The sequence below is a fragment of the Cucumis melo genome, chromosome 6, assembly GCF_025177605.1.
Source record: "Cucumis melo cultivar AY chromosome 6, USDA_Cmelo_AY_1.0, whole genome shotgun sequence".
In the NCBI taxonomy this organism is placed as follows: Eukaryota; Viridiplantae; Streptophyta; class Magnoliopsida; order Cucurbitales; family Cucurbitaceae; genus Cucumis; species Cucumis melo.
This window is the reverse complement of record NC_066862.1, coordinates 136390-158831: the sequence shown is the minus strand read 5'-3', so window position 1 is coordinate 158831 and position 22442 is coordinate 136390. Positions and strand designations below refer to the sequence as shown.

General features: G+C 44.0%; 1 protein-coding gene across 1 annotated transcript; it reads right to left on the bottom strand.

The window, feature by feature from the left end:
* Positions 1-20428: 20428 nt before the first annotated feature.
* Positions 20429-22149, bottom strand: LOC127149930 (cytochrome b-like). The gene is made up of 2 exons (XM_051086329.1): positions 22133-22149; positions 20429-21719 (listed from the first exon to the last, which is right to left on the bottom strand). The coding sequence occupies exons 1-2, from the start codon at positions 22147-22149 to the stop codon at positions 20564-20566; spliced, it is 1173 nt and encodes a 390-aa protein (XP_050942286.1). The 3' UTR covers positions 20429-20563.
* Between the last annotated feature and the right edge of the window lie 293 nt (positions 22150-22442).

Genomic DNA, 22442 nt, shown 5'->3' with positions numbered 1-22442 from the left:
ATTTCGCTTATGATTAGGCTTTGCTTGTCTTCCCTTACCTACTATTAAATAGGGATAATCTGCTAATTTAGCTACTAAAAAAAGGACAAGGAATGGGTATCGGACTAGGTGGTCGGCGAATGAGTCATGCCTCACCTAAAGAAAAGGGCTGACGAGGTCTAAAGTGATAAGACAAGACCCAGAGTAGCAAGGTTCCCACACTCCGAAGTGGGCATAGGACCAGGCTATATTATCAGGTAGAAAGTCAAATAAGGAAATCGTCCTTTAACTAGGACTTCTGGGACTAGGATTGATTTCAAAGAATGAAAGAATCCACCGTAAAGGTCAAATCTTGTCTAATCAGATCTGTATTCTTTATATATTCTGATCTGACTTAATACTGGGGCTTATGATGAAGCGGAGAAAATAGACATAAGCATGAGAGGTGGGTGGTACCCAGGTAAGATTTTTCAGTGGGTCAAATGCGAGGGCACCATATCGCCACGGGACTCTGACCTCAAAGATCCATTATCATCGGCATCAGAGCACCTATGTGTCACATTAAGAAACCCTCAAGAATTTACCAATTGTAAGACACATCTCAGAGAAAGTAGACTTTCATAAGAATTTGAGGAAACGACAGAGAGTGAGCGATTACCAATCTGATTTGACCATTAGATCAGGCACTATGATTCTCTTCCAGTAAGAAAAGAAGGAAAGAAATTGGTAGAACCGGATTAATATGTCAAGAGACCAGATAGATAAGAATGATAAGGTTAAGTATTTCTTTACTGAGTGGAAGAAAGAAAGAGGGGAAAGAGAGAGAGGGTCACGAAAGGTAAGAGAAAGAAGGAGGGGCTAGGTGGGAAAGAGAGCAAAGACCAAAGATAGGGGAGCATCAAATTTCAAAATCAAATTACTACACATGATTACGATATTAAGGATAGGTAATACGACCGAGCAAATTACAAGAGAAAATCAGGAAATCTATCTAGTGTGGGATCTATGACTGATCTTAGCATTACTGATAGGACTAAGATGTCGGAGACTTCAAAGAGAAACTAAAGGTCTCGAATTTCAAGTCAAAGCATAATTCAAGGTTACGAGATTAGACCAAGCCCACCAAGTACTATAATAAGACATAGAAAGAAAGAATGTGAAAAAGCGCTCGACTGTGACTGTTGGCGGTTAGCGACGAATAAAAAGTAATAGGAAATTGGATCGGCCTTTCCTTCCTTTATTTGTGGGAGCTGGGAATGAATGATTTTTCTTTGTGGTACGACGGGGACGGAGCGCTAGTTTTGACAGATATTACATATAATAAAGAAGATAGATGTGAGATTAGAGAATTTCCCTTTCTTTAGCTATGCTATATCGACTCGACCTAAACTATATATGCTATTTCTAATGAATGGAATAAATAATGGTGCATTCCTCTCTTGTCCTCTTCTCTTATCATATCCAGATTAATTCTTAGAGATACTAATTTTCAGAGTTCCTTGTCTTAACCTTGTGATAGATAGCCCTTGTATGAGGTATGAGAGAGGGGGCAAGGTAGTTGAGAATAGATATTCCCACTTCGCCCTTGTTCCGTCTAAGAGATATAAGACAGTTACCTTATGAGAATGAGATAACTGACTGATCTGACTGAACTGACTGAAGGGAGAAGGCTCTGACTTTCTAGTTTACTGTAATAGAGTTGGGGAACAGAGGTAGTTCAGCTAAGAGAGAGAAGGAAGATAGGAGAGAGAGAGGACGGAGACTTCCACTAGCAGATAGATAGATCGCCAAGTGCGAAAGGTCCGGACCAAAGCACCCCATAAAAGTTCTTACCGGTCGGATGGATGCCCTGATGGACCCTCAAGGAGTGAGATAGTAGGGAATGCCCGGTGGGCAAGGCACCCAAAGGAGTGAGGAAGAGTGGGATAAAAAAAGTCTAGTTCAAAGGAGAGTGACTATCCAAGCATGAAATAGGCTATGGAGCAGTCCGGTAAAAGAGGTTAGAGCAGGAACCCTCTTCTTGCCCGGGCTTTTTGAGACTGTCGGAGTGAACGGGCTCCTTGATTTTTCTTTTCTAGCATATCAAATCTCTTGTCTAAGAGGAAAGAGAGCACCCTACCGATCCTCGTAGAGAAAGTGTAAGAAAATGGCTCCTTCTTGTATATGAAGACTAATTAATATATCCCCCCAATTCACTCTCATTAGAAAGAGCAGCAGAACGCGTCCAAGACTAATAGAATAGCCAAAATTTGCTCTTCCATTTTCAATCACGATTCTATAGCGGCTAAAGACAAGAAATTAGAGAATTTTCATAGATTGAGTATATATAGAAAGAGGTGAGATCTAATTGAGCTCGTAGAGGTCGACTTTCAGACGAAATGGATTTTGTCATACTTTTTGAACCTGTAGATCACAAGAGGACTAGAAAGGATAGTGGATCCCTTAATTTGCCAGAACTATTCTTCTTCTACGCTCTTGTCTTGCGACCCCAGCATAGACCCGAGCCCTAGCTTTTTAAGATCTTGATCTGGAAACTGGGATAGTTAAGGATAATAATCAGAGGGTTCCAAACCTAGAAAGCCATAAGCCTGAAAGAGCGGCCGAAAGCCATAAAGCAAGCGACTCCAGGCTTTTAGTGCCGAAACTCGATCTCTTTTCACTTTTTCTTACTTGCTACGCGAGTGGTCCCATTTCGCTATCAAATTCTCCGGCTCTCTGATAATGCTAGCCTTACACACTTGGCAGACTATCCTGTCTTCCATGCGCCCTTCTAAGCCCTGGTCCTTTCTTCGTCGTCCTTTCTTCTAGCTTAAAACCGCTCCTTATACAGAAGAATTAGCTCTCTTTGCTAAAGAAATTTCCTACGAGCTCACCCATAAGAAATAACTAGGACCTCTAGATATTCTGGTCCCCCCTGGCCCAGGAAGGAAGCCCTTGTACGGGTGCGATAGTTATGCAGCTCAGTCTCCCTTACCCTTCTCTTCTAAGACAGAAATAGGATCAAATTCCAAGGTTGTGAGATCGGGCCCTATTGCATGAAATAGAGTTGGAGAGGTTGTCCACTAAAGGTAAGAAAGAGAATATTTAGTCTTTCATCGGGCGCAGTGCTAAGGCAATTTGGTCCCGCTATGGAGCATCCTTCCGTCCCTGTGGTAATGTCTTAAAGAACTTTCTTACGGACCACTGACCTTTTCCACGAATGAAGCAAATGTAAAGGGAAAGAAAACCGTCTTGCAAAGTGGGAGTTTTCCCCTTACGTGGGTGCATGAGGGGAGGGAGTCAATACAAAGATTCTTGATTTAGTGGAGTGTGGGCTTCGCTCCTTTTCCGTATAATAATCTTTGAAAGAAGTTCTCATTCAATCTTGATTTATTTACTCCTGAAATAGCAGTCGCCTATCTTATCTATATCGTCGGATCGAGCCTTGACTCCTTTTGACATGGAGAAATCTTGTGATAATCAAGAATTCCTTTATTACATACAAGAAAAAATGGCTGACCTTCTTTTCTTCCATCTCGCCGCCCAAAAGTCACTCTTTCTCTCTCTCTCTCGGTAGTAAAGCTTAGCTTCGATCAACTACTAGAAACCCCACTAGACTATGTCGACTCAATTATATCGAGCCTAACTCATGGCAGAGGTCCCACTTGCTTCCGGCTCTTCTGATATAAGAAAACTGGATTCAGACCTAGGGGTGGGAATTGACCAATGATTTTTTCTAGCTCTTTACAATTCTCATCAATTTCAGCTTGGTATAGGGGATTGCATTCTTTCTCACTATGAAATGGGATTGTGAGACTCCCACGGGGCGGTTGAGGGACAGACGGGCCTAGCGGGGTTTCGACCGGGAAGGTTTTTTATAGGATCTCCTGGAGAAGTTAGAAAAGCTAAGAAGACTTAAGGAGGAATCAGTTCAGGGGAAGGATGAAATAGATCGACGTTTCGGAAGAGGGACGAAGTGACTCGACTAAAAGGAGAGGGACGAAGTGACTCGACTAAAAGGAGAGGGACGAAGTGACTCGACTAAAAGGAGTCCAGAATAAAATAAGAGAACCGATCCAATATGAAATATGAAAGGGGCGAAGCCACTCGACTGAAAGGAGAGGGAGAGGAAGAAAGAAGAGAATGAGATCGGTTTCTTGCTCGAGCTAAAGAGGAGAGAAGGATGCCTATCACGCCAGAGTCAGCTTTTTTCTAGAAAGAGAAGGGGTCTCATATTTGATTCTTGAGTCAGACCTTATCGGTTTTTTTCAGAAGGAGAAGAATGATTTGGATCGGCTGGAAGAGGCCCCGTAAACTACGTCGAGGGGGAAAAAGGAATATATGCGAGTCTGATTATTTTGAGTTCTGAATATCTGAGGAGAGAAAGTCTGAATACTCGTCGTCTGATTCTCATTCCTTTTCATTGATAGCTTGATTATCTTTTCTTATATTTGAGATCCTTAGCATCGAGAGATCGAGATTTGGAAGATTCCACACGCTTCCTCGCTTCGATCAGATGGGGAACCGCATTCAATGGCAAATGATGGCTGGCCTCGCTCGGGTCCTTTAAATCAGGTAGAGGTATCCTTTTTTGACTTTAATAAGAGAGAATCGGTCCGCATCGATCCTAATCGTCTCGGGATCCTGGGAGAGGGTTCAATGCAATATGACTTGACCTTCGAAGAATGAAAGACGCACGTACCGGAGAGAGAAAGGGGCGGACGGAGTACGTCCTTAGAATTTGGGGAATCTTCTCGATCCGGAAACCGCTACGTGGGGGTTAAAGAAAGAATTTCCTCTCTGGTCTCTTCCCCACCCGCCCTTTTTTTTGCTTGAATTCAGGAGTCAGAAATCAAATAGATGGGAGATAAAGGTGATAAAGAGCTCTATGGGGAAAGAAAGAAAGCTACTCGAGCCGAGATAGGATGAGGCGCAAGAAGAAAAGATTGAATTGAATATGGATAAAGAAGATAGGTTTTTCAATCTTCTCATCATTCAAAGGACTCCTGCTACCGCCTCAGGCTACTGCGAGAACTGAAAGGGATGCCTAATCCCGCCTTTCTTCTAACCTATCCCGCCGAAAGAGAGGGGGCCGCTGGGCCTACTTCAGTTATACCTCCGAACCGTCCTTCGGATCTGATTAATGGAACTCAATCTTCTTTCTCCATATTCAATTCTGGACGAAGACCTACTTTTTTTTCTGAGGTTCAAATAGACGCAAGTTTTGAGTCAGGTCCATAGCTTGATCTTTTCCGACGAAGGACTCCTTCGATTTACATCTTAGGTCGCTTCGCTTCCCGCCTTGCCGTAGGTTCTAGTAGGTTCTTCTTCCTTAATCCTTTCTTCTTTCCTTCTTATGTTTCGGATCGAACTCTCTTTCTATCTCTCTTTCCGTCCGGGGTTTCCCTTAATTAAACTAGCACGGACCGCTAACTCTACCCTCAACCTTGACCTATTCCACGTCCAGAGAGAGAAGGAGTTAACCCAAAGGCTGGATTTGCCTATCGTCAGTATATATACTATTCGGAATCCACTTCTTCGATAGAGTATGGTTTTGGGCCGATCGACCTCTAGCTAAGGCAGTAGAGTAGAGTAATCAGCCCCGAGTTCATTATACCTGACCAAAGAGGATGAGTTGGAAGGACTTAATTAAACTAGCACGGACCGGTCCTTCCTTTACAAGAAGATAAAGGATCATTTCTATTCCATCTCTCACTAGCAGTTCAAGCAATTCCTCAGAGTAATGAGGGAGGGTAGAAGGGCTTAGTCAGTTTTCATTGTCCTGCCCGCAATGCACTGGAGGCAAGGAAGGGGAGCAGGAAAGAATCGTAGTAGGAGGTTTTTATGATGAGAAAAGACTCTTTCTTATATTACATACTTTTCAGAGAGAAAGCCACGGGGCGGTGCGAAGGAGCGAAGTCAAAAGTAGTGAAGTTAAGAGGAGCGAAGCAGAATCAAGCTAGGAAGGAGAGGATGAATGAAATATGAGAAGGGCCGAAGGCAAGCGAAAGGAGTGCAGACTGTTGAGGAGTGCAAGTGCTGCAGGAGGAGAGGCTCGACCGCGTAGTGGGCATTGACTGCATAGCTGCTGAATACCTATCATACTTGTCCGGCTTTTCATTGTCGGCCATATCGATCTGGCTGCTGGGGGCTTCGCCCTTCAATATTGGAAGCGGAGCGGAGTAGCGGAGCGGTGGGTTCGGGGGGCTTCGCCCGCGGAGTGGGATCCAGGAGCGTAGCCTAGCCTTGAAAGAAGGACTTTCTCCCTTATTAGGAGCCTTGCGACTGAATCTGCTTGGAAAGATAGCTACCCCGGAGCGGACAGCCTGAAACTAAAGACTTTCTTTCTCCTCTCTTTCTCCGGACCAGAAACTAGAACTCTCATCAAAGTCTGTGAATTTCTTTGATAGGCTTTCTTCTTTCATTGCGTTTTCCCGTCTTTTTTCTTGCAAAATGGTCCTTTTTCTCATCTTTCTATTTAACGAAAATAGAGAAATTTTTACATCTTTTTCATGAAAAGTTGCTTCAAAGTGGTTTGCTCTCCTTATCAGTCGAGCCCTTGCATTTTATGGGATTCTTGGATTTGAGTCTTCAATCTAGCACAAAGATGAAAATTCCCATTTTGAGCTTCTTTCATTATCGTTAATGAGCTTCTTTTCTTTTCCGCAATATTCTTTGCGCCTGGAGAGACTTTCTCTTGTTGGATAGGCTTGATATTCCGCTCCGTAGGTTCCTGACTTGTTATGGGACTCTGAAATCAATATTTCTCTTTCTGACTTCGGACCAGTCCTCTTGACTCATTCATTCCACTGATTTTCATATTCAAGATTCTCAGAGTCCGCTCCCTCCTTTACCTTCTACGCCTCCTAGGCCTCAAACCTAAAATAACTACGAAAGCCTATCCTCCTCTTGAAAGGGTAAAGCTACTTTCTTCCTCTTTCTTCTTCTTCAACGGATAATACCACCCTGGAAAGGGAAGATTCTTCTTCAAGGGAAAGAGTTCTTAATTCAATGCCAGCTTAAGACCCGCACTTGTTCAAATAGACTATGTGACAGGGTTTGAATCCGGGTTGAAGGAATGAGATCACGTCAATCCCTTGATTTTCACAGTGAGATCGTAGTAAGTACCAAGCAGAAAGATTCAAGCCTAGGATTTGCTTGAAAAGATTCCTCGGAAGATGAAGATTGAAAGCGAAATCGCAGTTGCCAAGTCAGAGGACTCATTCGAAAAGAGTTGGAATGACCAGGCTTCTGACTGAAAATCCTATGTTAGAAGATGTGTTCACCCTCCACTTGCTTGAATAGAAGATCAAGTGAGGGAGATTCGTGACCTAAACCGCTACGTGGGCTCCCCGATTCTGGGGTTGAAGCAGAAGGAGAAGAAGCTGAAGAATAAGCTTTGGTAGAAGAAAAAAACCCCTGGCTTAAGCTCTGAACTTCACTTTTCAATCCCCTCTAAAGAGGCGGGGTCCCTTGGGTACTTGGACCACTGCTGTTCACTGACCAAGCGGTCTACTTTTGCCTGACTCTACTCGTCGGGATACAGATACCCGGCCGACGCATCCCCTTCTTCCTATACCTTCTTCGGGTTAAGAGCACTTTGGAAAAAGGAAAAACCTGGTGTAAAGACAACTCCTCAGAAAGAATTGCCTTGCTTGACTCTCTGTGAGAAAAATGGCTTCCCCGGTCTACTCAATAACAAAATCGGGGACTACTCGCTCAGGCGTGAATGAGGTCTTCCTCACATTTTTGAATTTGAACCGCGGAGTGGGATTTCGAGTGCTTTCTCACATCCGAGGGTGCTGGTTCCACTTCCACTGGAGCATCTTTCGCTGATCAGTCTTCCTCGGTACCGAAGGTAAGTAAAGGCAGAAGTTCTTCAACTTTCAGAGATTTCTGAGATTTCGCCCAGTAGTAGTCTGATCCTTTTCTTCCTGTGAATTAGCTCTTCCGCAGATGAAAGAGGCCCTCGTTATCTAAGATAACCTCTTCTTCTTCTTCCGTGATGTGCTACTTTACTTGACTTTCTTTATTATTCCTCACCCGGTAAAGCCCCTGAATTATCATAAGGCAATTGCCTATGAAAGAGCTAGTCGACTCCTAGTATTGGAATATTGATGAAAATCATACAAAGGATAGGCGAACCTCTTTTAAGTAGATAAGATGAGTTGCTTTATCAAGCTCGGAGATTCCCTTCTTTCTTCTTTATCTGGGAAAGGATCGGATTTAGGGTCAGTGGAATCCGTTGAGGAAAGGGGGAGACTCGCGCTATCACTCCGAAGATCAAGTAGGGTGGTTCGGGACCTATATGGGTATGCTGCTACTTTTGAGGGTAGATTATTCTCTAACGAATAACTAATAAGCTCGAAGGATAAGCTTTCGTATTCCAGAGTCAGAAGTCTCTCTTCTTCCAGTTGAGGAATAAGCTAGAACTAGAAAGTAGGGGAAGGATCGAAAGGCAGGCACGGATCTCAATAGGAGTCTCGCCCAAGATCGGAACCGGAGGAAGCCCTCCTCATATGAGTATGAAAAGTGGGAGGTAGCTTCTTTCATACTCAGTCTTTCGTCAGAGAGAAAGGGGGCGTGGTCAGGCCACTATCAGAAGGTTCGAAGCCTTCCGTGTACTTTCATCCTATATATTATAGACCCAATAAGAATGTATCAAAGATTCCACGAACATTTGTAACAAGAGAATGAGAACTGAGATAGGTCTCATTAAAGACCGAAACTCATTCATTCCACTCAAACTTGTTCGGACTTCTGAGAATTCCACTGAAACTTTTCTTGGACTTGTGCTATTCACAAGGTTTGGACCTCTTGATTCCATTTCATTCTTCTTGGCATCAATCATATTTCATTGATCCTTCCACTAGGTCTCATTAAAGACCGAAACTCATGACTTTCTTTTTGATTGAGTCTTTATTCATTCAGGCTCCTTCGTCGAACCTTTTCAGTCGCCCTTCAAATTCAGAAATCCATATAAAAAAGAACCTCCTTTTGAGTCTTCTGGCTGATTATTGACGCTAGGAGCAAAGAATTTGCGAAAAGGTCCTCGGCCCATACCACCTCATTCATTCCACTATCAGAATCTGAGGATAGGCTTTCCTCATTGATAAGGCGCAAAGATGGAACTAGACGATCATTGAATAAAGAGTCAATCTTCTTATGTGTGTTCAGCTGCCTAAAGCGAGAACGGATCTCCACTCCCACTCTGCGGTTAGCCCCCTGAGAGGTATCTGAGTGAAAAAGAAGGGATTCCCATTTCCCCTACTCCCTTCGATTGAGGAGTGATTCCCCTTTCAGCCGAGACAGCGGATCCCTCTAAATAGACCAACCTTTCCCTCCGTTCTTGGGGGGGCGCGCCTCGTCCTCATCGTCCTTCATCTGAGATTCATGCCTTTTTATGATTGGTAGAGCCTTGATCCTCTTCCCTCTCCTTAACTTATCAATTACAACTGCGTAAACTCTCCCGTAGCCATCTCACCGCGTAGTGGGGTCGAGCCTTTCGCCTCTTCTCTTGGGAGTTCGTCCAGAGTGTGCCTTGTACCGCTCCGGAGGTTCAAAGAAGATTGAATTGCCGTAGGTTCCGGTCCGAAGTAGCTTAATTTGTCTCAGCCTCCCCTATTAGCCCTTTTTAGGTATGTCTTCTTCTCTTTCTATGAAATTATAGCTTTGATTATGAAAAGCTAGTTTCCACTCAAGGACAAGAAGAGCCAAGGCATCCTTAATCTGGGACTTGCCCAAAGAAAAGACCTTTTCCCGCGGGAAGAGAACCTAGCCAATGACCGTCTTTCATTCATCTGCCGAGTCGGCATAAGTTGAAGAGCAGCTTTTGGTCTTTCAGTCCTTGTCTTTCCCACTTCTTTTCATTGAGTTGCAATGCATGAATCAAAAAGAGAACAAAAGAACCTCTCCTTCTATGAGGAAAGAGGTCAGACAAAAGAAAGACGGACCTCAAGCGGGTAGACGAGCTTCCGTTCCATAAATCAGTCCTTCGGACAGGTATCAGCAGCGAGAAAAAGAGGGGAAGTCCCCGTAGCATGAAGATAGTCAAAAGTAGCTCGACCCCACGTAGCGGGAAGAGGATTTTGATGTCCCCGTTTTGGCGGAAGGGAAGGATCTCCATCTCCTGGTTGCAGTCTCAGTTGGCGTCCCAAGGCGAATATAGGCTAGTCTTTGCCCAAGACCTATTTACTTACCGATTTCCCGATCGGGACGTCTGACAATGGCTAAAACCGCAGAATGAAGATTTGACCTCTCCTTTCTAGTTTCATTTCGCGTAGGAGGCATCCAAATTCCATTCTTCCGCCTCAATGGATCTGGATAGCTTTCTTTAGAAAGCCATTATTCTATTTATTTCATGAACAAGTCAAAATGTGCGAAGGCAATTTGTAGAAGTTTTTTCAGTTGAGATCAGAAAAAAGACTGTCAAGTCAAAGAGAGGACGACTTCCTCCTTCATTCCCCGTTTAGGTTAGTGGGAAGAAAGTCTTCCATGCAATAGAATAGACTCGAGACCAGAGGGAGAAGGAGAGGTTCCCGCTATTATCCCAGGAATGAGTTTTCCATCAATAGGCTCCCCCGGCCGAGTTGGATAGGTGCTCTTATCCGGCCTCCAGAAAAAGAGGAAGACGAAGTTGACTCAGAATCGGAATTCAGTAGGGAGACCCTTAAGAAATTGAATAAAGAGGAAGCCGCGATCAGTCTTCTTTCATGAGAATTGAAGGACCGATATGGATCGGCTATCATAGGCTAACAAAAGAAGCAAGGTAGAATCGGAAGAGGTTAGAAGCTACTTGACCGATACCCCTTGTTCATTCATTGAGGCGGTATGAAATCAGTCCCAGTTTCCAAGGGAAGAAGTAGGATCAGTACGATTCTCAGAAGCAATAGGAATCGGGCTCCCTTTCATAGGTGCTCTTTCGGAAGAGTTATCATTCTCTCTTTTTCATAAGTACTATTCTCAGAAGAAAGACAAAGCTCAAAGTCAATGGGTATTCAGTGATCGGGGGAGGAGTTACCAGTTTTTTCAGAGGCGGAGTAGGAGTTGAGGCTCGAGACCTGAAAAAGTCGAAAAAAAAGGGTATTCTTTACATAATGAGTCACCCACGTAGCGGTACAAGAGGGCAGGAATCCTTCAATGCTTGAAAGCCGGGATGGATGTAGGGAAGTAGTTGCTTTTTCATCGAGATTGATAGGATCAACTTCTTTCTTGCTAATGTCTAGAAGTCAAGCAAAGAAGAAAGCTAAGATCAAGCCCTTGTTCATTGAGTTTCAGAAGCTCACTTCCTACTCTTCAAGGCTGAAGACGGCTCGGCTGGTCTACTTCCTGCTTTCAGTCAAGTTCTGATGTGGCAGAAGACTCTTCCTACTCAATTTATGGTGTGGATCTATCTTCTACTAGTGATTCACGTAGAAAAGCTTGCCACCTAGCTTGCTTGGGCTTTTCTAGCGGTCCTAGGTTGCGAGTACTGGGCAGATAAGAAGGACCCTATCCAGAAAGTCAAGGGGAAAGGCTTGAATAGCTATTTATTCTCGATAGTTGATTCATTTCTTTCTCTTTTTTGATAGGGCATGAAAGAGCGTATTCCCATGCCTCACTCCCCAAATTCAGCCAAGATGGCTTCTTTCTTTCTCTTCTTAGTGATCCCTAGAAAAAATAGTAGGACGACCCGATCCCTACTAGATTAGATTTAGGAAGATTTCAGTATTCCGGAGCTTCTTAGATTAAGGTTTCGGAAAAGAAAGACGATAGGAAAAACGAGAAGAGATCCCTCTTCGACGCTACCTTCCGCCCAAAATAGAAGCATTCCTTAACTTGAAACTTGCTAGAGAAAAACTCTATCAAGTCTTGAGAAAATAGGACAAATCCAAAAGGGCAAGCAAAAGGCTGTGCTCAGAGTTTAGCAAGAAAAGGAAGAGGTTCAGATTCAGATTCAGATAAGAAGATTCATTCTCATAACCCTATCCAAATCCGGAAGGGGAGAGAAAGAAAGAAGATCCAGCCCGAGGAGATCAGTTCCCGAATACAAGCTATTTTCCAGTGTACGGCTATAATAATAGCACAGGAGAAGGACCGAGACGGGGAAAGAGACCAAGATGTAGCTGTATTTCATGAGAATGCTCACAGGAAGAGCGCAAGAAAAAAGATAAGGGAAATCTTTCCAGAATGGGAGGGGATAGAGTGCAAGGTCTCCTTTCACAAGGCGTGGAATACAATCTGTAAATATGTAACAAAGGAAGACAGGGAACCCTATGTTTGGGGGCACTTCTCTAGAGATCAAATTCTACAACAAGTAAGAGCCTGCCAAAACCACAAAAGAATAACGAAGGAAGGAGAAGGAAAAAAGGAGGATAGGACGAAAAGAATTTTTGAGAAATTCAGGGAATGTGAAGAATTCTTTGATTTCAGAAAAGATCCCGAAATGGCGAGCCAGCTACTTAATAAGTATAATAGCATTCAGAGTCTGTGGGAGGACTAGCAGCGGGAAAAAAGAAGAAAGCTCTCCCCCATGGAAATACTTATCAATTTCTTAGAACGAAAGGGGTGGCCCCGGGAATATCTACCGGAGGAACTCAAGGAAAAATATTTAGCCATCGACTGGATAGCCGTCAACCTACTCTTTGAAAGGCGCCTAAAGACCAGACAGCTTTTTGTTTATGGAAAACCAAATGCACAAAAGAGCCTCCTTATAAGCTTACTCAAAAGAGCAGGACTCAGAATATATTCCGTCGGACACAGAAAGAATGACTTCTCCGGCGCCAATGACTTCTTCGACCTATGGGTCATAGATGAATTCATCGATGAATCCAATAAATATGAGAGTGAGCAAGGAATAAACCCAAAGACCCTACTCACCCTGCTCGACGGACAAGAAAGCAGACTTGAGGCCAAATACGAAAGAAGACTCATAAAGAAGGAAAATCTTCCTATCATACTTATAGGAAAGAAAGTACCCCATGAAATCCGAAAGTCCGAGAGCCCTCTCGCCAAGAGACTAATACCACTCAAGTTTCAAACAAAGTCTGAAGTAGATCTTGCAAGAATTGCCGCAACTTTCTACTCCGCTATGTGTATGCGCGCGGCGCATTTTTCTGAAGTAGAGAACCCCGATCCGGTCTTGAGATAGAATTCCCTCAAAGTTGTCGAGAAAAGGGTGACTTCCAAGCAAGTAGAATCCTGACTCTTTCTTGAAGGACTTGAAGACAAAAGACCACTAATTCTCATAAAGAGGAATAATACAAAGAGCAGCAAAAGGGATAAATGGCAAAGGCAAAAGGTCATAGTACCATATACTGCCTTAAAGGGAAGAAAAATTGACTCAAGTTTGCCATCGTCCCAATTTCCAAATAAAGAGGAAAACCACAGGAGATAAATAAGGATGAACAGCCACCCATCTTCAGAACACTCTATTCAGACGAACCTGAATACACTATTTGGCCCATAATTTGACGAAGGCAGCAAGGCAAAGCAGACATATCTGTAGTTCTCGAAGTTTACACAGAAAGGTTTTTTCACTCCGCCACAGTTCTTTTATGAATTCCCGCAGTTAGTAAAGCAGGCGGAAGCCTCAGAAAAAGAAATATTGGGAGAGCTTTTTATAGGACACGCGCACGAGCATGACCCCTACTTTGAGGAGGAATGAGAAGGAGAATAAATTGACAGCCCTTGGTACTAATCTTCCGACATTGTAGGTACTGATCCTCCGATCTTGTTTTGTGCAACATAGGTCCCAAATCTCATAGCTTTCAAGAACTTTGACGGAGTGAAAACTCTCAAAATGGAAGCATAGGAAGGATCCTCCGACAACGGTCCTACAAGAATTTGCGACTCCAAAAACAAAGGTCCAGATGCGCGAAGCGAAAGGACTGTGAAGGAGTGCAAGGAAAGAAATCCATATTAACCTACGGCAAGGAATCAGACTCCTACTACGGGGAGCGCAAAGCGAGATAGGAGTCCTTCGGACGGGCTAAAAGAAGAACTGCTATGGGTGCTGCGGATTCCCCAGCGGGTGGACTGGAAAGAAGAGGGGAGGGGCTGTCCCATTGAATAAGAGTCAGAATCCACTAGGGTCACATCATCCATCTCGGGAAGGTCAGAGGCAAGGAATGAAGAGAAGAGGATGTGGAACCTTTCATCTGCAGCATGAGATGGATTGATTTACGATGCCTTTCTGGGGAGGCCGTCCCTCTTAATGCTGATCAGTCATCCTCGAGGATCAGTTGCGGCCTTTCCTTCTATGGGGTTCTTGATTGACTTGGAAAAAGATATCTCGCCTAGTCTCGACCTCTCAAATTCTTTGAGCGTCCGAAGGTCTTTCATTTCGAGACCTCTGGACTGATTTATCCATATTCACCTTTTCTTTGCCTTGGCCCTTACGTGGGGATCTCTAGCTATCGAGCTTTCCGAACTCATACTCAAACCTTTCGCCTCAACTCCTTGGTCTATAATGAGGCTTCCCAAGAATCTCATTCCGATTTGTTAACGAAAGACCTATAAGTACCAGTAAAGGATCTCCTCTCATTTTCCTGAATTAGGATAAAGCCTAGTACAATACAAATCCTGCCCCGGGAACCGGGAATTAGAAATCTTTGAAGGGAAGATCAGTTAGCATATGAGCATCCCGATCTCAAGATCTCAGGAGAGCCAACTCTTCCCCTCTCATATGGTGAGGCTCCAGCCCCACTCCGCGGTTCCTCACCCATAAAAAAGAAAGGGTCTGCGAGCATGAAACTCATCTGGAGCTTGATTTCTTCGAGATCTTTCTCATGAAAGGCACACCGGTGGAAGGGATAATGTGTCTGAGCGGAAGGATTGACTGAATAGTGAATAGTATAAGAAGCAGGCAATTGGCCGACGGATGAGGCGGGATAGGATCGATCGAAGAACTTTTCCAGCAAGCGGAAAGGATACTGAAACTGCGAGGACCGGAACTGCCGAGGACGATTCCTTTAGGTGACTCCGCTTATCCAGGTCTGCCTTCTGCCCTTCTTCTCTTTCGAGCGGCAATCCCCACACCCATTCTATCGGAGGCGCGAGGTTCAAAGAATATGGAATTTCATGAATGAATGAAAGAAGATTCTAATATAAGCGGGCTTGGGCAATTCAAAGACTGAATCGACCGAAGGACTTCTGCTTCAAGCACTTATGCAAGAGCCAGAGAAAGGGCTCGCCCTCGTCCCTCTCCTCTTTCTATTTGCACCCGAAAGAGAACCTATCCTTTATGGGATTCTCGCCTCCCCCCCTTGCACTTGCACTCCTCTTAAGTCGCTTCGCTGATGATCTCAACTTCTATCACTTTTTTATGGATTCCTTCCTTCTAAGCAACTCAAGAACAAGAGGAGGCGCAAAGAGCGAATAAAGGCTTGAATCTTCTTTTGGAGCCTCAGTCAGACAAAAGATTACCCGCCCCAAAGTCGAGGCCAAAGGCCCACTACGCGGAGACCTACGGCAAGGCGGAGTAAGGAGTTGGCGGACGGAGAAAGATCAAGCCCTTGTTCATTGAGTTGACACGTAGCGGTTGAGTCATCCATGCTCCAGTTGAAGGATCTCTTGCAGCCCTTGAAGTTGCGGTTTCAAGGGAATCCCAAAGTCATGAAAAAAAGAGATTGACCCCTCGAGTTGTCTTTCTTCTTTCTCTCTTATATAACCAAGAAAGAAAGTGGGGATTCTACCTTCCAACTTGCTCTTAGCATAGGCGATTACTACGGAATTGAGATCAGTAGGACTGACGAGGGCAGTCGCGGCACCTACAGGTCCCTATTCTCATTCGTATCCTTGTTGATCAAGTACTTGAAGCATCCAGCAGCCTCACGCGCGTGAGACCCCTGGGATTGGCTTTTGGCCTTTCCCGGAGAGAGATACCCCACCTGGTATCCTGACTTATTGCTTTCGGCAGACTTCGTCTTCGTATTCGATCTTGAGTCAGCATTCCTGAAACCCATCTTTCATTTGCAGTGAGTAGGGAGAGGAGTGAACTAGCCTCAAGCCTGAATTTGGCCCTGAACTCAGTACTATTCTCAGTTTCGGAATCAGAGTGGGATCGGTAGCGGGCGCAAAGAGGTCTTGTTGCGGAAGTGGCTCTAGCTTTAGTTCCATAAATCAGAGACAAAGTCAGGCTAGAAGCGAAGCTTAACCGGTCCATCATATTTCATTGAACCTTGCCGCGTAGTCAAAGAAGAGAGAAAGAAGAAAGACAACTCCGTAGGAGGGAATCAGACGATAAAGGAGAAGTGCAAGGGGGGGGGGAAAAGTCAAAGTCAATAAATCCAGTTTCCAGGCAGGTCAAGAGAAATTCCCTACACCCGATATAGATCTTTAATAAGCTAGAAATCCATCAACAAGAGCATCAAGGGCTACGGCTACAAGAAGAAGAACAAGAAAGACCGGAACAGCCTGATTAAGCGACGAGAAATAGGGAAACTCCCCTGTGAGAGAACCTTCCTTCTTTGCCCCTAAATACTTGCTGATCGTCCTGAGATCCTGAGTTTGCGGGTTTTTATTCAGAACGTCAAATCCCTTTTCTTAAGGAAGAAGTTAGCCCTCGACCAAAGGCGGTTTTTGAGGAGAGAGTTAAGGAGAGAGAAGAGGAAGTGGCCTGAAATCGTAAGCTCGACACCTGCCTGATTCGGAAGCGAGAACTCACCCCACGGAGCGGTTGGGATCGGGGGTTAGGAGATGGGGCTTGACTGATGGTTCTGACTCTTGAAGGACGGAGATCAGATCTACCCTTTTTTCCCTTGTATAAACTTGGGATTATTCTTTGAGAGAGGGATTATTATGAAATGGAAGAACTTCTCGAACCGCGTAGTGGGACTCCTAGGTCGATGGATGGGGCCCTAGCGCGTCCGTCCCTCTGCCTTTGGCAAAGACTATTTTGAAGTGAGTTTGGGAATTATTGATATTAATGATTGAATTAACGAAGAATATAAGCTTTGCTACTTCAACAAGAACGGACTCCCTATCTTATGGTATCGCTCATTCCCTTATTGGGATCGCGTAATCATCCCCTTCCACTCTACAACTCGGGAAGCATATGAAATGCGGTCTCATATTCAGTGACCCCTCCTTGTACGCTCCTGGTCTCGTGTAGATCCTGCGAGATCCTTCTTTGCTTCCCCTTTCTGCTCAATTACATTAATCTTCGCCTTGTTTTGCTTCTTCAATCAGGCTAGGATACCGTGTAGGAAGATTGACCCGGAAGGTAGATGGGCAACCTCAAGCTATAACTTTCAGACAGCGCTCCCTATCTCACGATCAAAGATGAAGCATCGGACACAAGAACTCGAAGAGAAAGGGAACTCCCGCACGCAGGGAACATGGTCTCTTTATTTCCCTCGGTTTGCTTTATTTAATTCATATTCATGAGAACCCCTCCTGATTAGTCTTATGTAGTGCCGTAGGTCTTTGTAATAGTCTTGAAAAAGCAAGCTACAAGGGGCGAAGCCACTCTTTCAGATTCGACGAAGGAGCGAAGCAGCAATGAAACTACCACGTACCGGTTCGCAGAAAGTCGACTGATAAGGAGTCAATGAGGCAGCTCGACTGATAAGGTTCGCAGAAAGTCGACTGATAAGGAGTCAATGAGGCAGCTCGACTGATAAGGAGAGGAGCCCTTTCCCTTTCTTTGATTTTGATATGGATTTCTTAATTTGAAGGGCTCCTGAAAATATTCTCATTCAGTCCTTTCGCTTTCTTTATTCAATTCCTTGTTCATTGACTCCTTTTAGACAAATACAAAGAGAGATGCCCGTCCTTTTGACTCAAGATTCCATATTAAGCGAACCTCTTCCACTCGCAAAGATCATTCTTTCGATCATTCTTTGAGCCTTGGACTGATTTTGACATATGAAATTTCTTCTTTTTCTTAGCGAAAATGAACAAAAAGCTAGGTTTTGGGCCTATAAAGTAGCAACTTTTCAAGTCAAATGCCTGATTTTGAACTCTATTATCGTTAAATAGAAAGATGAGAAAAAGGACCATTTTGCAAGAAAAAAGACGGGAAAACGCAATGAAAGAATCAAGCCTATCAAAGAAATGAACAGACTTTGATGAGAGTTCTACTTTGTGGTCCGGATAAAGAGAGGTTCAAAGAATTTTTCAAGTCAAATGCCTGATTTTTCACTCAATTATCGTTATATAGAAAGATTCGAAAAAGTCAGATTTAGCAAGAAAAACGAGAAAGGATCAGTCTGATCGCCTTCTTCATTGATTCATTGCTTAAGACATGAATTCAGAGATTTCTGAGTTGCACTCCTTTCCAGTCGCTTCTCTTTGTTCATTGATTCAGTCTCGCTATTTCATAACCTCCGGACGGACCCTTATTTATTCCATATTCGTCCACTAAATATTCCATATTCATGAAGTTGCGGGACTTGTTCATTCCACTAATATTTACGGATGACTAATGATGCTTTTTTTTCACATTTTCAAACCTCTTCCTTCATTCTCTCTTTCATGGATAGTCGGCATCAAAATGAAATTCTTCCGCTCCTCCCCTATTAGTCGTTTTTATTTAGGTTCAGACTTGCCGTAATCCTTGTTCATTGACTTTCTTCTTCTCTTCCCTAGCTTCCTCCTATTTCTTGTTCTAGCTTGAGGTCTAACCTCTATTTAGATATTATGTCACTGAAAGATAGCTTTTTCAAGAGACAGAGCGGCAGTCTCAGTCCCCGCTTAGAGGAGGCAGCGAGCTCCCTCTTCTTTATACCTCTATTTGCAAGGACAGCTACCCTAGGCTTTCTTTCTGCCTGGCTGACTCAGGATTTTTTCAACTGAAACGGAACTTCTTCTTTCTGTTACCGATATTCCCTATTCCCTAGCTTAGGAAAGATCTTCTTCCTCTTCGGCAACATCGACTGATAATGATCACACTTATGAAAGAATACCGCGTAGTGGGGAGATCCAGTATAGTTGTCCGAGCAGCTTCTAACCTTTCTTGGGCTCTTCCTCTTTCTGTTACCGATGATATTCCCTCTCCTCTTTCTCGCTTCGTACCTCTATGTATTCTCTCATTGGGAATCTTTGTTCATTGTATTAGAATAGTGAATATACGAGATTCAATATATAAGCTTCTTTCAACTGAAAGAAGAAGAACTGCGACTTCAACTGAAGAAAGAGCTGCTACTTCTGCCGATCGATCGGCTACCCTATAGGGCTGCTTCGCTCCTAACCTCGTCAACTCAGTAAAGCCCTTTCGAGACCTGAATGAGAAAATGGAGGATAGATAAAAGGGGGTTTGCATTTTCTTTTCCTGGGAAACTGGAAGGAAGAAAGAATCACTTTCCCTATTTGAGAAAGTCTACTTATAGTAGCTCAAACTCGATTTACTCCTTTTCATGCCCAAAATCGAAAATTCTGCAATAATCAGCCAGAAGACTCCCAGAAAGTGAATATGGATATAAACAAGTCCTTCAGACGGTCCGGAGGCTCGACTGAAAGGAGTCCAAGATTCAAGCTTCATCAATGAACGAAAATTGGATAAGCTACGTAGGACGAGTCAGAAATCCATATTCATCTTCAAGGTGCGAAGGTACTCGTAGTTTCAGATATAGGAGAGGATCAAAGAATTATCGAAAGGCGAGGCGGAGTAGGCGCAAAGAATTTGCGAGTCCTTATCCTGAAAATGAAAAGGAGTGCAACGAAGTTCATAAAGGGTGAAAATCAGATTGAAGAACAAAGGTTTTTCATATCTTCTTCTTTCTTTCGCGGGGGAGAGAGATGAAATAGCTCTTTCTTTCAAATCGAGAGGGATGAGAGGTCGAACGAAAAGATGTCCCATTCCCGAACTCAGATGAAAAGAAGAATATCTGTGCTCCACACCAAGACTCAAAGGAAGTCTCCCACGAACCATAGGATGACGAGTGGTATATCGGCTCTATCCTTCCATGTCTTTTCGGGTCTGGGTGGTGGAATCAGGATCAGTTGAAGCAGAGGTTTAGGCGAAAGAAAGGCTCCAGAACGGGGAACCTCACGGGTCATAGCAAGCCGGGCTTCTGAGGCCACTTTCTTCCTTCAGAATCCCTTCCCGGTTCGAGAGGGCATTAGCAGTTGCGGAAGTTGAGGGCGCACCATCCGGTCTTTAAGCTGAGGAAGGCGAATCTTGTGGAAATCTTTCTTCTATTTCAACTCTCTTTATTCAATGATCTTCTAGTTCCATCTTTGACTTAGTGGAAAGCTAATATGGAAACTCCTCCGGACGGGTCCTCCAGACCTCAAAGATCCTAACGGAGCAGTCTCGTCTGAACTTTTTTTGATGAATTAATCCGCCTCAATGGATCTGGGTTGATCCTAGGTTCTCAGCGAAGAAAGCCTATGGTTCTTTGCGCCTAGCTGACTTTAAGTAGGGTTGGAGAAGGCCTATCTCCTTTATAGTCTTCTTCCTGAAACTACTATTAGAAAGATAATAGATAAGTGGGGAATATTTCTCCTTTTCCCTATCTAAGCTATAGAAAGAAAGCAAACTAGAAAATCGGCTTGTCAATTCATTCTTGGTGTAAGACTCACTCTGTGTCAGAATTTAGCACTTCTTAGAACAATGAAATTCCATAAATCAGTCCAAGAACAAAAAGTTCAGTCAGGAAAGCCGTCAGTCCGGAGGACGGGCTCATCCCGTGTAAGAATTAGGAATTCCTCTTCCAACTCGTCCCGGAATGGGCGTTATGGCAAAGAAGAAGAAGAAAAGAAAAGGAGAAATTTGTCCCATAGTCACAAATGGTGCCTCCACAGGTTGACATCCGATCCAACCTAGTAGTAAGCAATCCGCCAAAAGCAACCAAAATAGTCCTTGGTGAATAGGGCGAAAACTTGAACTACGCACATACATACTTTTAGAAAAAGGTAAAGCCAAGAGACATATAAAAACTGGTGCTATTGCGGCTACACCTCCCGCTTTGTCAGGTATACTACGAAGAATGGCATGGATCGGTAGGAAATACCATTCCGGCACAATATGAGGCGGGGTGGGCATCGGATTAGCAGGTATATAATTGTCGGGATGCCCCAAAACATTAGGAGCATAAAAAATCCACACTGAAAAAAAGATAGCAAAAGCTACCCAACCCACTAGATCCTTGACATAAAAATAAGGGTAAAAAGCGATTTTATCCATCTCTGAATGTACACCCAATGGATTATTTGATCCATATTGATGCAATGCGGCCAGATGAAGAAGACTGGCGCCTGCTAAAAGAAAAGGGAGTAAATGATGCAGACTAAAAAAACGATTTAAGGTGGCATTGTCCACGGAGAAACCACCCCAAAGCCAAGTCACTATGGTATCTCCTACTACGGGTATGGCGCTAGCTAAGCTTGTAATTACAGTTGCTCCCCAAAAGCTCATCTGACCCCAAGGTAGTACGTATCCTGTAAAAGCTGTCACAATCATGAATAGGAAGATGAGAACTCCGAGACACCGAACAAATTCCCTAGGACTGCTATAACTCGCATGATATAGACCACGAAAAATATGAAGGTGAACCACAATGAGAAACATACTTGCCCCATTAGCATGCATATAACGGAGCAACCAGCCCCCTGAAACATCTCTCATAATGTGTTCTACGCTGTTGAAAGCTAGATCCACATGAGGTGTGTAATGCATAGCTAAAAAAAGGCCAGTCACTATCTGAATGACTAAACAAAGACCTGCTAACGGACCGAACCCCCACCAATAACTAAGATTGCTCGGGGTTGGATAATCTATCAAATGCTGATTCAGTGTGGAGGATATAGGTTGTTTAAGAAGAGAGAATCGTTGCTTTCTTTTACATTTTCTCTTGACTATCGTGAGAACTCTTGTTCCCCCACCTTTTTAGCGCCTTCTGGGGGCCTTGCCCTGCTTTAGAAAGGAGAGAATTGAAGAAATCTCTCCAACCTTTTCTATCGAGACTTAGAAGTAGGGCGAGACAAAGTCAATATGATATTTGCGTTGGTTTTTCCAACTCAAGGAAAGACTTTTTTCTCTTTATCATTCTACAGGCTCAGTCCCCACACTCTGACTGAAGGGAAGAACCTCCGCACTCCAATGAACAAGAGTTCTCCGCCTTACTTTACTATATTGAGAATAGTGGGATATCCCTCTCTCGTTTTTGATCTAATATCCATTTATCTAGTTTAGCGGAAGGCAGGGCAGAGCCTTTCTCAGTTGATCTCAGTCTCATTCGGAAGAGTGTACCCAGAGCCCGAAGGCATGTCTGGTCAAATGAGCAGAACCCTTTCGCGGGCTAGGCCCAGGACAGGTTAGGCGTCAATATATATCTCAACTGTCAAGGTTATGGACTCTATACAGTAGAAGAGCAAGAACAAGACTAAGAAGTCGAGGACGAGTAGCTCGATCGGGAGAAAGATAGGGAGCCCCAGGCGAAAGGACCAATTCAGAGCAAGAACAATAGGAGACTAGCCCCTCCCTAGCTATCACAATGATAAGTGAAAGAGTCCCACTCCGCGGTAGCATCCTTCCTAAGTAGGAGCGAAGGAAGCAGCGC